At 43.8% G+C, this 18,161-nt stretch overlaps 1 protein-coding gene across 1 annotated transcript in view; it reads right to left on the bottom strand.

Moving 5' to 3' along the window:
• LOC139721761 (colorectal mutant cancer protein-like) overlaps positions 1–18,161 on the bottom strand; it is a 45,147-nt gene that overhangs the window by 4,671 nt on the left and 22,315 nt on the right. The window contains 6 exon segments of the mRNA XM_071633086.1: positions 1,577–1,795; positions 2,211–2,445; positions 3,709–3,898; positions 4,631–5,021; positions 5,524–5,859; positions 6,886–7,152. Of these exon segments, the coding sequence (XP_071489187.1) occupies positions 1,577–1,795; positions 2,211–2,445; positions 3,709–3,898; positions 4,631–5,021; positions 5,524–5,859; positions 6,886–7,152 (1,638 nt within the window).

Below are 18,161 nucleotides of genomic sequence, written 5' to 3' on the forward strand. Positions count from 1 at the left end.
AAATCTTCGTCATGTGCATGCAGTACATTTCTGGGCAATCTGCACTATCAGAGTGACATCACCAAAGACAAATGTTGCGTTACGACACCTGACATCTTATTATGGTACAGAGAAAATGGTTGAAGTTTATCATATTGACAGTGCCTGAATATTCACAATCACATAAAATCTTTGGTCACAACATAATGGTCATTACATATTCTTGCAAGAATCATCCATTCTTTAAAGGACAAGTTCACCTTCATAAACATAAGGATTGAGAAAATGCAACAATGTTGGTAGAACACATCAGTGAAAGTTTGAGGAAAATTGGACAATCGATGCAAAAGTTATGAATTTTTTAAATTTTTGTCTTGGAACCGCTGGATGAGGAGACTACTACAGCTTGTGAGTCATATATGCGTACAACAGTATAAAGAAAATGTAAAAGAAAATTCAACATATTTTCACTTTTTTCGCATAATAAAAGAGCACTTGACTTGCCTCTTTCTAAAGGCAGGGGGAATAATATTACCCATAACATTTGTCAGTAACGAGTCAGGGGAATGTATACTTTTTTCAACAGATGGAATTTTGTGAAATTCTCTTTATATTTTCCTTATATTGTTGTACGCATGTGACATCTAAGATATTCATACACTGCAGTAGTCTTCTCATCCAGCGGGTACTGCACAAAAACTTCAAAAATTCATAACTTTTGAACGGATTGTCTGATTTTCCTCAAACTTTCAATGATGTGTTCTACTAATATTGCTACATTCTCTCAATCCTTATGTTTATGAAGGTGAACTTGTCCCTTAATCAGAGAATAAATTTGCCAAGGGAAATGTGAACACAATCTCTTTTGAGGGTTAAAGCCAAAACATAGTTCTGGTACGCCTGCAAAAGTTGTCAAATTTCGGTCCAAATGTGCACGTATGCCTACGAAATGTGTGGAATAACGCTGTAATAACAAGATATTCTATGGGTAACGACGAAAAGGCGAAATATTAACCAAAAAGGTTCGCTGGAGTTGCAGTCTCAGAACTTACGCAATCGGGGTCAGGCTAAACTCGGACAGGGGGACAACTCGGCCTCGCTTTGACGGTGGAGCCGAGTTGTCCCTCTGGATTGTACAGTGTTGTACTATGGGAGCGGCCTGTAACGCTTCGCGTTCTGGCTAGTCGCAGTTATGGTCCAAGTTGATACAACGCGCGCATCAAAGAACCTCTTTGGCCCGCATGCAAAATTAATGTGCGCCTATCAAGCACCTATGTATAGAATATGGCGATCACAAACTGCCTGTAAATTGTCTGAAAGAGGGCCGAGTTTTCCCTGAGACCGAGTTAGTCTGGAGCCTTCTGGAATAAATCTCGAAATACTCCAAAACAACTCATCATCCGGGCAAATGGCGTCAGCCAGGTAAGTTTCTTGGTAGACTCTTTCGATATATTGCAAGCAAATATGAAATGGTGCCAGACGGGTTCTCAAACCCTTACCAAAACTATGTTTTCACTTTAATATGATGCAAGGTGGCCATTCAAACCATGGAATCTAAAGTTGCTGTGACAGAGAGTCCTGAGGAAGCATATCATACCTTCCCATTCTTCACCATGTTTTCCTTTCTGTTCTTGCTAGGAGATGACGACTGCTCCTCCCATGAGGAGCCAATGGAGTCCTTCACCTCCGACTTGAGGTGGTCAATCTGCACCCGGTAGGCCTGCTCCTGCGCCTCTCTGGAGCTCAGCTTCAGCTCCAGAGTCTTCTTCTCCTTCTCCAGCAGGTAGTACTGGGCCTTCAGCTCTGCTTTCTCCTCCTACGGCACAGATGTGGGTGACAACGGATGATGACTGGTAATGATTGCATGCATACCTCTCTAGCCCTGGATCCCCATTAGGCCTTTCCGTACAATCAAAATAAGTTGGTATCTCCTGTCCCTCAGAAACACTGATGCCAAGTTTGATCAAATCCTACTGTGGGGCTTTTCACAGATGCACAAAAAGGCACTCTCAACAAGTTACAAGAAACTGAGAAAGGAATGACAAACACAAAGGCTCCAAGAAAAGACAGCTTTACAGAAATACTCTCGAGAATGAGTGAGTCAACAAATGGCCTCTATAAAAAAGTGAATCATGAACACAATTTGTGGTTTTTAGAGAGCACCAAAAACATGTTAAACATTTTGTCTCTTGGTTACACTGATTGCAGACTGCTCCCTTTAACTGGCCCACCTTTAGTGCTGTCAGTTCCTGCATGAGCACAGCATTCTCCAGGTCCAGACGCTGGCTGTCACAGCTGGGCGTGGACTCCTGGCTCATGGGGTCCACATGGACCGACTCCAGCTCCATGACTGTGAGGCGCACGGCGGCCCGGTCGTTCTTCAGCTGCTGGATGTAGTCACGCAAACGCTGCTCGTCCTCCCGAGAGAATTCTGTGTCGCAGCTGCTCGCTGTGGAACTAGTAGTGCTGTACAAACACCGAGAAAGAGAAGTGTTCAGCTTCCTTTACACAATAAAGCCAAGGAACAGACTTATCATTTCGCATCAATGTTGGCAAAATCCCATGAGATAAAACAGAATGAGTAAATTTTCTTTTCGTTGGAAGCAAGCCGCATTGGAGCTGTCTTTCCTGCAATCTCTATAAGAATTGTACCCAACTAGTAGAAGAAATGCTTGGTTATGTGAAGCTGAAACAGGTATATAATTACCTCCGCCAAGGAGGTCATGCTTTTGCCGGCGTTGGTTTCTATGTCTGTCTGTCTGTTTGCAAAATAACTCAAAAAGTTCTGTACGGACTTGAATGAAACTAACAGGAAAAGTTGATTATGACACAAGGAACGGATGGTTACATATTGGTAGTAATCTGGACTATCTTCGCGATCCAGGAATTTTTTTTCTTTTTTGCCCTTTTTTTGCAGGATTATCATTGGCAAATAAAGCAAACAAAAATGGGAGTTCAAGCTGCACGTATTTGAGGTGTGCATACGTGCACTGAGTGCGCATTCCAGGCACAGCATGCAGGAAGCTGATGAAGTAGACTCTGAGACACTAAAAAAAGGCTTCATTATCATTGGGAAATAGGGCTCTTTTCAGCATGTGTGTATGGGTGGAAATGAGCTGCTTGGCAGAGGTCTGCACTCTTAAAGTGCTTTTCTAGTTGAGCATGTTATTAAATTGCTATCAAGTCATCTCTTTTAAGTGTCACAATTTCAGATAATGGCACTGTTGCATTATATCTATTTTATTTACTTATTCAAATACTTTCACTTTTATATTAAAACTAAGATGTTCAAAGTTCTGAAAGGTAGGGACATTATGTAAGATGGAATGACTGCAGTATTCCTTTCCCATAACTGCTCCAGAAATTAAAACTCTTGCTGGGAGGCAAAGCTTTGAAATGGACCTTGTTTTGAAGTCTTACTAGATGACAAACGATTCTTCTATTAACTGTCCCCACTAGAAATGGGATGTCTTAAAATTGATTGACAGGTTCTTGTATGGCAATGCAATGCAATGCAATTCATTTAATCCTCCAATAAGAACACTATGTAAATTCAGTGTGGGATGTTTACATACATGAATGATGGTGTTTTGATTAAATCATGATGAATAGGATTGATGCCAGATTTTGCAAAGTCTAAAGTACATCTGCCAAGGACAGCTAGAATAGACTGGCAAGAATGTAGGAGTACCAGGAAGGAAGAAAGCTAGGATGCACCAAGGCCCTCACCTTGTGTGACTGTGTGAAGAGACGTCTTCCCAGGGCTGCAGCGGCACGTGGCAGATCATTGTGCCACAACTCCTGTCTAACCTCTGCAGCAAAGCTTTGGCAATGTTCTCAGATGTCTTCCGGTTGTCGTGGACTCGTTTCAGCATCGACGTCGTTTCCTCTGAATCTTCTCCTGACCCTTCTGAGCTCTCTGTACATAAAAAGGAAAAGAAAGTGAAGTGGAACATTGAACATAGCATAGTCCAAACATTTATACTGACCATGCTACACCTAAAATATGCACAAAGTACGTACAAAGCGATACATTGGCCTCCACCTGTACGTAGTTCTAATTTACCTCATCAAACATAAATCATAGACTCGTAAATGGTAGAGACAAGCTGTTCTGTCTACTCCAGTGGTAGGTTCTGACCTCTGCATGTGTAATCTTCAAACAATATGTGACAGGTTAGCAATTACCTCTGGTTAAACATCATCTTCTCCCTACCAAACGCTAATAAAGTTATCTGTACACACCATCAATAGATATACCACTCTGCCAGTAATGAGTGAGCACAACAAATGAATCCTTGAAATTCCTGCAGGAATATAAGTTCAGCTTTAATATTTGAAGGATCCCAGTTAAAGCTTGGACATTGCCATTCTAGGGTGCCAAAGGAATTCATCCTTGGGTGATGTCTCGTTTTGATCTGCAGCAACTGCTTGACTTACAAAATGAGGAATAATAGGCCCAGCACCTCACGGAGCACTCTAAACTAAATAAAGTGAGTAAAAGTTCTCTTTGCTTCAACACGTTGAAGCATGAGACAAACTACTGATGCATAACATTTCTGCGAACTTGTTCAAAGCAAATTCGAAAAATTGGCCTGGCTTTTCCCAGAACACCAGCAAAGCTAACTATTTGTACAAGACTCACCCATACCCATGCCGACCCCTGCTGCCTTGCAGTTGGCCAGGAGGACTGACTGCTCACTGTCCTTCAGGGCCATGAGCACCTCTAGTGCCTCAATGGTCTGCTCGCTATAGTTCAGGGCCAGCTGGAGGGCGGTGTTGTTGGACTCGTATTTGCCCACCAGCATGGTGAGGCGGTCAGCATTGGCCTTGCTCTCCTCCAGCGAGAGCTGCAGCAGGTCGTTCTGGCACTGCAGGTGCTCGATCTTGCTGGCCAGCCGCTCCAACTCCACCTCGATCTCCCGCGCCTTGCTCTCGGGCACGGCCAGCCCGTAGCTGGACAGCGTCTGTAGGATCTCCTGGATGCTGGAGCAGGACTGTAGAGACTGTGCAAGGTGCTCCGCCACCTTGGGGTTGCTGATCTGAATTCGTATGATGCAATGTTATTAGTGTTTGAGAGAAACATATCTCCTCTCTGATCTACGATTATGGTCTGACTGAAACAAACATCGGAATATGAAGTTAACAGATACATCCAAAAATACATTGTATTTTTTATGTATCCTCATATATAAGCCATGTACTTTGCCTTGATTGCATAGGATCTACGTAATATTCTTAAGTTGGTTTACAGTTACTGTAAAATGGGGCAATTCTGAATGCCCGTGTGGTCATTTTAAAGAACTCATACAGGAAGGCTACATCCACAGTGCATCAGTCACAAGTGGTAGTCATGCAATTAATCCAGTAAAAACGTGAGATTGATATCCCTCGATAACTAATGGTGTACCGTAGTCTGAAGAAGGCAAAGATTTTACTACCAAATGCTACTACATGTGCTTTGGGCTTATAAGCAACTTATAAAGATGCTAGTACATTGTACAACTGAAAGATAATCTGCACATGTTGCAAGTGGAAACTCACCCCAATGTTATTGATATCTGATCCCAACACACAGCGATCACGATTGTTCCTGACGCTGTTGGTGCTCATATTCCGTGCCGGCTTTAACCTCACCCTCTCCGCAACTTTCGCCACCGGCTGGTCGGTTCGCCGGTCGGTCCCCGTCAGGCTCATCTCCCCTGTGCTGGGGTTGACGTTGTGGGCCGAGGGGGAGGGGGATGGAGAAGGGGAGGGGGAAGGCGAGGGGCCAGGAGAGTGGCGAAGGTTGGGGGAGTTGAGTTGCTCTGCTGATGAGGAAGACGTGTAACCACCCAGTTTCTGGTTGTTTGCATGAAGGATGCTCTGGAGTTCTCGTACCTAGTCAGAGCAGAAGGAGAGTACAGAGAATTTCAGTCTCACCAGTGACAGAGACAAAGTGACCTCCTGGCTTTATTCATATACCCCAGGTGAGATTAAGTAGGTGGAAACTCAGGATTTTCAAGGCTTCATCAAACTAAATGTACCTGGCAACTTGTTGGAGTGGAAGACATCATCTTTCCATCTTTAAACTGATCAATAGCAATAGATGATTTTACTGGGTTTATTACTCCTACTCTTTGCGAAACACAGAGATCTTATCTCAACTAATCTTGTACTCATACAGTCCTGCCCTAGAGACAAGAGTGTTTAGCAATTGAGTCAGCCCACCCTGCCTGGAGAAGACACTACACAGGGTCATACACATATGACTGTCAAAGAAAAGTAAGGGATAGTTACGTTGTATCTGCATCTGACGTGCAATTCACCACCATGCTCAAGTTTAATATGGTAAAATTGGACGAAGAAAACAGCAGAGGATGTTAATCAAACTAACTCACGCTTAAAATATGAAAGTTTTAAAGCTTTAAAGTTTCTCATTGTTTTTTTAAAATAAGTGATATCGGGGCAAGCACACACAGGAAATTGTCATAAGTGCTTTACTGAACTGTACACAATTCTTTGCTCATCTCCCTTATGGACATTTAATCAGTACAAATACAACATATCCCTTGCATTAAATCATTGGTTTCTAACAAACACAACAATGATGACAATCGCTAAGAAAGAGGTTGTGATTGTGAAATCACTGACTACAAGCACTGGTGAATTATAGTTTTTGTTTATTTGTGTGAGTATAAATCAATGGGAGAGTTGTGACGTGATTGCCTCCTCCAATGATGCGAGTATTCTGTGAAAATATGCAAAACTTCAAGAAATTTTTTATTTTTGTCTGATTTCGATGAAACTTCTGTCATTGTCTGATTTACTCTATTAAAGTCAACTAGAGTACAGCGTGGAATCGTACTTTCAAGCTTTCGAAATTTCAGCGAGGGCGCAAGAGTGCTCAGTTTTGAATACACCCACCTTCTTTCTCAGCTTGTCCCTCTCGTCTCTCATGCCCATGAAGCTGGCCTTGAGTTTGTGCATCTCCTCCTCCTTGAGACTGAGAGATGAGTTCAGCGTCTCATTCTCCTCTCGCAGCAGGCTGACCTCCTGCTCCAGGCTGCTCCGTCTCCGCGTCTCCAGGTGCAGCTGCCGGTGGCTGTGGTGGCCGTTGGGCGTGGTGCGGTGGCTCTGCGGGGACTGCGCCTCCACACTATCTAGGTCCAAGCTCTCTACCTCTTGGACTGCCTATAAGGACATTTACAGCAGAATCTAATCATGTATGCCATCTACAAATGTGCAGTGAATGATATTATAGGCTGGCCATTGGCAAGTTGACATCCAGATGTTAGTTATCACCATACTGTATGTGCGCTATCATAGAACAGCATTTATTTTTTTAAAAAGTACCTGTTTATATTCACAGAAAATCTTGATTCATGCCACATTGTCATCTAAAGTTGTAGCAAGAAAGTAAGACTTAAAATGCAGTACAGCTAAATGGATTTACAAGCAAATGCATCATGTTTGTTGCAAAATAATGTCAAATAGACCACAAAAAAATCAAAAAAAATTTCACATTATAAATCAATTCAGTTCAGACAAATGTAAGTGAATATTTCAATATATGAACAAATTGAAAAAATACCTTAAAATTACAACCTTCACATGCATTAAATCAATATACCAATAATAACGACCTTCAAATGACCAATCACAAGCTGCATTTGACATCAATTAATCTCTCTGAAATCAATCCAGACATCCTGCACATCTGCATCTGATGCCCTTACCACCACTGGGCCACCTTGATTTACTCATTCATTCTAGTCTAGACAAGTCATTTCCATTCCGATAGTGAGGATTTTTTTTCTATGACTTGACAAGTAAGTATCTGAGCACAATATTAGGAGTGTTCATTGACCAACACTGCAGTCACTATACCTTATTGACTCTGACCTGAAATGCATTGATCAGTATCCATGTATATGGCAAAGTGCATGCTGCATGGATTATGTGGTGTGTCCAAAAATACTGACACATTATGACAGATACATGTGAGCAGGTTTCCACAGATCTTGAGTGAAAAGCATACTGTAGTGTGCAGTATGCTACAACTTTATCCCTCCAAGTATCATTACACCATAGCCGTGTATGTACACTCATGTACATGTGCGGTGTATGTATGTGAGCATCACCACAACAGCCATTAATGGAGTCACCAAACATCAATCTACTGATTTTGGAATGTCTCATTTCTTCAGACTATAAGCTACCCAATGATGTATAATATTTCCATATTTTCATTTCCAAACACGTACCACAGCAACGGAATGAGAGCTGGCCAGCAAATAAATAATTCTGAGCAAATAAGCTTTGAAAGAGTGCAGTCAAGCACGCAGACATTCAAATACAATAGGTCACTACCAAAAACACTTCTGCGACAAGCTTCAGAAAAATTGACAAATTCCAGATATCAAAATTAATCATAGACTTGATACATATAAAAAGAGGAGTTACCCTGTACATGTAGATAAGATTTTCATATAAGGGCAATTACCCCCCTCGCTAAAAACTGGTTAGTGATAAAGTTGGAGTAAAGATTAGGGTTAGGGTTTGGTTTAGGGTGAGAGTTTGGGTTAGCGTTAGGTTTAGGTTCAAGATTTAGGATTAGGGTTAGGGTCAGGGGAAGGGTCTGGGGTAATTGCCCAGGGCGTAATTGCCCGAGACCCAAGATTTTAATTTCCAAGGAAAGATCTATCTTTTTAAAAATCATTCCTGACATTTTTGTCATTTACAAAGTTGAACTCTTTGTGAGGGTAACATGGTTGTGAGTCATATATTCACAATGATGTCACTGGAACTTTTGAAGTAGGAGTTCTGAGTGGAATAGGCAGTATTGACAGCATTGATGCGTGAGATAAAATCTTTATATTACATCAAAACATGTATGACACGCACCAAGCGAAACGTACCTGTAGTAGTAGTACCTGTAAAACCTGTAGTATTTTACAATAGGGCGAACTAAGGTTTGCGCAGTTATGCATATCATTTGACCCCATTAAGGTGTACACAGACTTGGGAAGAAATACTGGGTTTCAAAGAACACAAAGCACAATATTGACTGTAAAGGGTCTTTTCTTTGTTCACTGTAAAATTACAATGCCTCGTGTACCCCTAGCCCAGCATGTCAATTTTAGCTGTGTATCAATTTGACAACAACAATACCATCTGGTACCAAAACTTTTGACATTACAGCATTTAACATTATAATCACCCCTATTATTTGTATGCACACAACTTCCTAACAGAGTACGATAAAGCAGTATATCTCACGCCTTTGGCTATGCTTGGGGTAAGATTTCGTATGAACACCATAGGAAAATTTATGTTTGACTCACACTAGCAATCACTGAAGGAATTTATGCTCCATGTTTCAGAGGCATACTTAGAGTCCACTGATATGTCTTCTGTTCACAATTGTTTTCTCTTTATGGCATAATAGTCCTCATCTTTCAGCTTGACCTTTCTCATATTCAGCAGGAGTGGTTTAACCGCACACTTTAACATCTCTTTAATACTCTAAATATTACATTACGGAGAGTAATGAGTAATATCTTATTGATTGAATAGACAGGCCTTCAACTCTGGACCATATGACCTTTGACATTTGACATCATTCTTAAGTTATTGAGGTTACAAAAATATTCTTTAAGGCAAGAACAAGGATATATGGATGCTTACAGAGACAGGTGAAAGAGTGGGAGGAAAATTGCCTTCAGTGCTGATAACGTATGGAAGCATCACATACTGGTACACAAAAGTACATGCATCATACAGGTATGCAAAATGATATTATATTGCTGACGAACCCGGGCAACATTTCATGAAACTTGTCAGTCACTGACAACCAAATTTCTCAGTGAAAATCACTGACAAAACACTTGATAAAATGTCCCAGGAAAAGGGGAACTTCTTCTTATGATCCTACTTGATGCCAAATCTCACAGTTCTGGGCAATATCTACCTTCCTCCACATCACAAGCTTATATACTGTATACGCCAATATTTTCGCGTACAGATATTTTCGCGAATCATGGTGTCAAAATGAATCTGACATTGGTGATAGATTATAGTTTGTTTTGGTGTCAATAGAGGGAGCTGGTGATCTGGAGACAAATATTTTGGAATAATAATTTAAATACGATTTGAATAGTATATGACAGGAATGTATGGTTAGGGTGTGAGTGTGAAGTGAGTGAGCAGTGAGAGTGAACAGTTGCATTTGAGGCTTGCTGGCGAGAAGGTGCGCAGACGGGTTGACAAGCCAAGAACAGGGCCTGAGCATCATTGCATTTAATTCGGCTGCGTCGCTTGGTGCATTCCCCGTAGACACCACTGGCCGTCACTCAAAAAGGAAAAGGAACCGAGAAGCTGTAAGTTTGCAGAATTTGGTATTATTACTCAATTTAGCACCCGGTAGGAAAGAAATCCTTTTTTTGTTAATGGATTAGAATAGTAATAAAGAAATGTTAATGTTAAAGAGTATAAAGCAAATACACCACGTGAGGTTCTTGAAATATAGCTTGAAATGATGTTTGTTTTTGTGTACGTAATGAGCCAAAATATTTAAGCCAGAAGGAGGACTGGTTCGGTAGCGAGAGGGTTAGGTTATTTGTATTACGTCAAAAATGAGATCGTTTGAGTAAAAGAAATAGCAATTAGATTTTTAATCCTGAACGATGAGTTTTCTTGCTGGTGTAATTGCTACGACATTTTTTTCTGAAAATTGTAATAATTATGATATTAGTAATATTATCGATTTGTGTTGATACATATATCTACGCCAAGGACGATATGTATGAGGATCGATAAAGCGTAGCTGTGAATCGATTCAGACACAGAAATTAATGTTAAGAGAAAGTATGTTTTTTTTTGTGAAATTCGGATATAAATGTTGGAACGACGATAGATACAGTATAAAGAGCATATATGCAAAGTTAGTAAAAGCAGCTAGAAAAGAGTGAGCTTTTACGGGAGAGATTTGTATTGCTTGTTACATGAATTCTATCGCTGGATAGTGATAACTGTCCCATTAATGGTGTGAATTTTTATCTATTCGCAGAGGTTTCTGAAAACGAGTACTTCTGTGCTTATGTATTTCATTCTATGGCAATTTATTGCAACAGAACCGAAATGTGCCATAATTTGTGTGTATTTTTTTGTAAGAAAGGTCAAAATGAATAGGAAAGAAGAAAGTTAATGTGATAATAAGCTGAGGATGTTCGGATACATTTGTACCTTAACACAGTCCTGCAATGGTGAACACAAATGTTGTATTATAGGAGTTGAGGATTACTAGTCGGGTAGAAATGTATTTTGACAAGGGATTGTTGTTATATTCATAGCCGTCCGTATCCAGGCACTGAGTATCCGGACTTGTCCGAGGACGTATCCGGAGTCGGATACCGCCCGGTCTTTGAGTCTTCGAGTAATCCCACGCCCCGCTGTGGACAGAACCAGGCAGACACACGCGAACCGGACAATACCCACGCCAATCGACCGTGTGTATCCGGCCACGCCGTGCTGCCACACCCGTATACGCTTCACGCCGCGACGGACTGCAGGAACAGGCGTCAGCCACCTCGCGTGAACCGCGTATCCGACGCCAGGATCCGGCTTCGCATGAGCAACCCTGTACAGGCATCGCGCGGTTATCGACAACGGGAAAGTGCCATGGATAATGTAGGGACTTGATTCATAGGGGGGTTTTCATACGTAGAAATGCATGCGCTTATATAGGGACTTAGCAGAAAGGAGGATAATATAACAATTTGTTTATATACAAAAAAAAAAAATTGTTTTGTATTTTTCTTCCTTTTTCTTCCTTTTCGTACTTTGGTTGAATAAAAGAGTCGCATGACCCACTTGAGTTGAAACGATAATTCACTGTATTCGGTTTATTATTATGGCGGTCGTCTTCTGAGAAACCCTTTGACAATAATTGGCGACCACGAAGGGACCTATCGAAATAATTTTAAATTGTTAGAGGGGGTATCGGATAGGTGACACTATTGTCTCGATAGTTGTAATTAATCTCTCCCAGTTGATAGTAATTTAATTACTGTTGTGAGGATATATTTGTAATTGTAGCCTGATAATCCAGTGTAATTTTGTGGATATTTTGATTGTGTTTCAGCTTCCACTTAGTTCTTCTTCCGGCCTGTGCCCACGGGGAAAGCACCGTCATTCACGCGCTCGTCTGCTTTGGAAGTGCCGGGTATATGTTCTGCCGGTGAGGCTCTGTTGGTAAGTCAACCCTGTGCGAGAGTAAGAGAGTGAGTGTGATGGATCTAGAAAAGTTAGCCAAGGTAGGGCAGACCTTAGGGTTAGAGGGGACAGAGTTGCAAGAGTTTATTAAGGCGGAACAGGACAAGGCGAGAGAGGCACGAGTGGAAGAGCGACAGAGGATGAAGGAAGAGAAGGAACTGACTGAACTGAAACTTAAGTTAGAACAGGCTAGGTTAGAAGAGGGAGGTAGTAACCGAGTTCAAATAAATACAGTTAGGGCTCCAAAACTTCCAGCATTTCAGTGTGGGAAAGATAATCTAGATGTGTATTTACACAGGTTTGAACGGTACGCTAATGCTCAGCACTGGCCACGTGATGTGTGGGCCGTTCATTTGAGTGCTCTTTTGACAGGTAAAGCATTAGACACATACTCGAGACTGGATGACGACGAGGCACAAGACTACGACCGAGTAAAGGCCGCAGTACTCAAGCGCTACTCTCTCACTAGCGACGGCTTCAGGCGGAAATTCCGTGGGGCAAAGCCGGAAACGGGAGAGACAGCAGCGCAGTTCGTGATACGGATACGGAGCTATCTCGAGAAATGGTTGGAGCTATCCGGCCACAAGCCAACCTTCGAGGAGATGGTGCAACTGGTGCTCATCGAGCAGTTCTTCAACGTCTGCTCCAAGGATATGGAGACGTTCATTAAAGAGAGACAGCCGACTGACATAGACGACTTCGTGGATATCGCCGACAGGTTCATTGAGGCCCGCTCGGGATGGCATCTCGGAGGGCAGACGGGTGGTAAGTCCCGAGGTCACATTAAACCTGAATCTCGTACTAACACTTCCACAGGTGATGCTCGACCCCAACCGGGAGGAGCAACGACTCCCCGCCCGGACGGATGCTTCATCTGCGGAAAGAAGGGGCATATCGCCAGGTATTGCAGAAGCCGAGAGACCAGGAAAGAAAAGGCTGCAGTCGGAATCCAGGGTGGACAGAAACCGGATCCGAACCGGAAAGCTGACGACAAGAAGCCCGACAACCGCACTCCGGAAATGCGAACCGGAGCAAAAGCTGGTCGACCGGATGAGACAGATGTTAGCCCGGTATCGACTCGTAGCAGCGGTTCAGAGGGTAAGCGTCAAATGTCAGAGCACGGTAACGCATGCCTCGTAATCGATTCATGTTTTTCTTGTGCAGAGCCAAGTCCGGATATCCGGATAGCGGATTCGGATCTGCCTCTGATGAGTGTTGCGTGTGGAGAGCAGCCAGTTAGAGCTATGCCTGTGAGAAAAGGCATAGTAAACGGAACGCACGTGGACGTACTACGTGACAGCGGTTGTTCGACAGCGGTGGTGCGCACGGAATTGGTGAGAGCGGATCAGATGACCGGATCGCAACGGACATGCATCCTGATCGACGGCTCCGAGAAGCAGTTCCCAGTCGCCACAGTCATGATCGATTCTCCCTTCTTCGTTGGTGAGTTAGAAGTACTGTGCATGAATAACCCTGTGTACGATGTTATTCTGGGCAATGTTGCAGGTGTTCGTGAGCCTAACGACCCGGATAGCAGCTGGCAGGCGGATAGTGGGCTAGCCGTGGAGACTAGGGCACAGCGCAGGGAGGCAGCCAAACCTCAACGAGCGATGAAAGTGCCACGGCAGGCAGACATTGCAACAGCCGACGAGTTTCGTCGTGAGCAGAGCAATGATGAATCGTTGGAGAAAATTCGACAACAAGCGGAGAGTAGTGAGGTGAAGACGAGCCGAAATGGGAATCAGTCACGCTTCATTGCGAAAAAGGGCTTGCTGTATCGCGAGTTCAGAGCAGGATGCGGCGAGCGGCAGGAAGTCTCGAACCAACTGGTGGTTCCTCGCAAATATCGACGTCAGATTCTGAGTCTAGCACACGAGTCGATACTCGGAGGCCATCTCGGCGCACACAAGACAACGGAGCGGATTTTGCAAAACTTCTTCTGGCCCGGCATTGGAGCAGACACAGTCAGGTACTGCAGATCCTGCGATGTGTGTCAGCGTTCTTTGCAGAAAGGGAAGGTGAGCAAAGTCCCCCTCGGAACCACGCCTTTGATAGACGAACCATTTCATCGCGTGGCGGTAGACCTTGTGGGTCCGATAGTGCCGGTGACGTCACGCGGGAACAGATACATACTGACACTCATGGACTACGCCACTCGTTATCCTGAAGCAGTACCCCTTAGAAACATCGACACCACGTCAGTCGCGGAAGCATTGTTCACGATTTTCTCACGAGTAGGCTTCCCACATGAGATGTTAACGGATCGCGGAACGCAGTTCATGTCCGACGTAATGAAGGAGGTGAGCAGACTGATGTCCATCCGCCACATCACCACTACTCCGTACCACCCGGCCTGTAATGGTCTGGTGGAAAAGTTCAACGGGACCATGAAACAGATGTTGAAGAAAATGTGCGAAGAGCGTCCCCAGGATTGGGATCGGTACATTGACGCGTTGTTGTTTGCCTACAGAGAGGCTCCACAGGCGAGTACGGGATTTGCGCCATTTGAACTCCTGTACGGACGAGCCGTACGCGGACCTCTGATGATTGTGAAGGAGCTATGGACCGACGACAACGCAGAGCCGGAAACAAAATCGACATATCAGTATGTCATGGATCTCAGGGAGAAACTGGAGGACACATGCAAAATGGTGCATGAACATCTGAAACAGTCCCATGACAGGTACCGAGAGCAGTACAACAGGAAGGCGAGACCCAGGTCATTCAAAGTCGGAGATGAGGTACTATTGCTGCTACCAACCGACCACAACAAGCTCTTAATGCACTGGAAGGGCCCCTTTAAGGTAGTAGGCAAGATTGGAAAGCTCGACTACCGGATCGACCTCGGGACGAGGACGACGACGTTTCATGCCAACCTGCTCAAGCAGTATCATCGCCGCCACGACGAAGATGCAGCAGGACTGGTAAGCCACGACGTCGCTGGCGTATCCGTCATCGAGGAAGACGAGAAAGACGAGGACGTCGACGACCTCGGCCCCGAACCCACGTCGAATGAGCATCTCATCCAGACGCCAACACTCACGCAGACGCAAACGGTAGCCGACGTAAAGTTAGGCAGCACTCTGTCTGACGAACAGAGCCGACAGTTGAGGAGACTGATCGGAAACTTTCCCGATGTCCTGACTGATCTGCCTGGCGTGACGAATCTAGGCTGCCACGACATCGAGTTAACTGATCCACGACCGATCAAGTCCCGGCCGTACCCGCTTCCGCATGCTCTCCGTAGAGTAGTCGACGACGAGGTAAAGGAAATGCTCGATCTCGGAGTGATCGAAGCATCATCGTCGCCTTACGCTTCACCGATAGTATTGGTGAAAAAATCGGATGGTACGAACCGATTTTGTTGCGATTTTCGCAAACTCAACTTGGTCACGGTACCAGATGCCGAGCCTATTCCCGACCAAGATGAGATCTTCGCCCAACTGGCGAACGACAATTATTTCAGTAAGCTAGACCTGACCAAAGGCTACTGGCAGGTTCCGCTTACAGAGAGGGCTAAGCCCCTCACGGCGTTCGTGACGCCAAACGGCTTATACCAATTCCGAACCATGCCGTTCGGGTTGATAAACGCCCCTGCTAGTTTTAGCCGAATCATGCGACAGCTTCTTCGAGGGATGGAGTGCGTGCACAATTTCATTGACGACATCTTAGTGCACACCACCACATGGGAAAAACACCTGGAGGTTCTGCGAGAGCTCTTCAAGCGTCTTCGCCAGGCAGGTCTGAAGGCAAAACCGTCGAAGTGTTTGCTTGGGCAAGAGAGCCTGGAGTTTCTTGGGCATCAACTCGGCAGAGGCAAGATCCAGCCGCGGACCGAGAAGGTAGAGGCCATCAAGCAGGCAGAACGACCGCGAACCAAGAGGCAACTCCGCTCATTCCTTGGCCTAGCGAACTATTACAGAAAGTTCGTGCCGAACTTCGCGGCCCTCGCGGTACCCCTCACCGATCTGACTCGGAAGGGGGAACCAAACCAGGTGAGATGGGGGGAAGCGCAAGAAAATGCGTTCAAGTGTCTAAAGGGGAAGATTGCAAATGCACCCATTTTGCATCTCCCAGACGTCGATCGCACCTTCTTCCTCCGAACTGACGCTTCGGAGAACGGAATCGGTGCTGTGCTACTTCAGGAATTTGACGACGAAAAGTTCCCAGTAGCGTTTGCCAGCAAGAAGTTGCTCGATCGAGAGCGAAGATACTCGACGATTGAGAGAGAGTGTCTTGCTGTCATATGGGCAGTGCAAAAGTTCGAGCCGTATCTCTACGGGAAGGAGTTCGTCCTCGAAGTCGACCACGAGCCCCTCCTTGCTATGCGGCGAGGCAAGCTCGCCAACGGACGAGTGATGCGGTGGGCTCTCGCTCTGCAGCCGTTCCGTTATCGGATCGAAGCTATCAAGGGGAAGGAGAACGTTGGAGCCGACTACATGAGTCGCATCCAGCAGTAGCACTGATCAGTAAGGAGTCAGGTAAACAGTGACAAGGATGAAAAGGTGTAACAGAGAAATGTCCAAACCAGCGTTTTTCTGTTTATACACAGAGTACGTAGAATGATAATGTCACACGGGCAATCTAATTTCACCAAAATATTTTCTGAAAAAGGGGGTAAATTGTCAAAATGAATCTGACATTGGTGATAGATTATAGTTTGTTTTGGTGTCAATAGAGGGAGCTGGTGATCTGGAGACAAATATTTTGGAATAATAATTTAAATACGATTTGAATAGTATATGACAGGAATGTATGGTTAGGGTGTGAGTGTGAAGTGAGTGAGCAGTGAGAGTGAACAGTTGCATTTGAGGCTTGCTGGCGAGAAGGTGCGCAGACGGGTTGACAAGCCAAGAACAGGGCCTGAGCATCATTGCATTTAATTCGGCTGCGTCGCTTGGTGCATTCCCCGTAGACACCACTGGCCGTCACTCAAAAAGGAAAAGGAACCGAGAAGCTGTAAGTTTGCAGAATTTGGTATTATTACTCAATTTAGCACCCGGTAGGAAAGAAATCCTTTTTTTGTTAATGGATTAGAATAGTAATAAAGAAATGTTAATGTTAAAGAGTATAAAGCAAATACACCACGTGAGGTTCTTGAAATATAGCTTGAAATGATGTTTGTTTTTGTGTACGTAATGAGCCAAAATATTTAAGCCAGAAGGAGGACTGGTTCGGTAGCGAGAGGGTTAGGTTATTTGTATTACGTCAAAAATGAGATCGTTTGAGTAAAAGAAATAGCAATTAGATTTTTAATCCTGAACGATGAGTTTTCTTGCTGGTGTAATTGCTACGACATTTTTTTCTGAAAATTGTAATAATTATGATATTAGTAATATTATCGATTTGTGTTGATACATATATCTACGCCAAGGACGATATGTATGAGGATCGATAAAGCGTAGCTGTGAATCGATTCAGACACAGAAATTAATGTTAAGAGAAAGTATGTTTTTTTTTTGTGAAATTCGGATATAAATGTTGGAACGACGATAGATACAGTATAAAGAGCATATATGCAAAGTTAGTAAAAGCAGCTAGAAAAGAGTGAGCTTTTACGGGAGAGATTTGTATTGCTTGTTACATGAATTCTATCGCTGGATAGTGATAACTGTCCCATTAATGGTGTGAATTTTTATCTATTCGCAGAGGTTTCTGAAAACGAGTACTTCTGTGCTTATGTATTTCATTCTATGGCAATTTATTGCAACAGAACCGAAATGTGCCATAATTTGTGTGTATTTTTTTGTAAGAAAGGTCAAAATGAATAGGAAAGAAGAAAGTTAATGTGATAATAAGCTGAGGATGTTCGGATACATTTGTACCTTAACACAGTCCTGCAATGGTGAACACAAATGTTGTATTATAGGAGTTGAGGATTACTAGTCGGGTAGAAATGTATTTTGACAAGGGATTGTTGTTATATT

Source organism: Diadema antillarum, unplaced genomic scaffold (genome assembly GCF_040938485.1).
Source record: "Diadema antillarum isolate AM-2024a unplaced genomic scaffold, OU_Dant_1.0 scf00000149, whole genome shotgun sequence".
NCBI lineage: Eukaryota > Metazoa > Echinodermata > Echinoidea > Diadematoida > Diadematidae > Diadema > Diadema antillarum.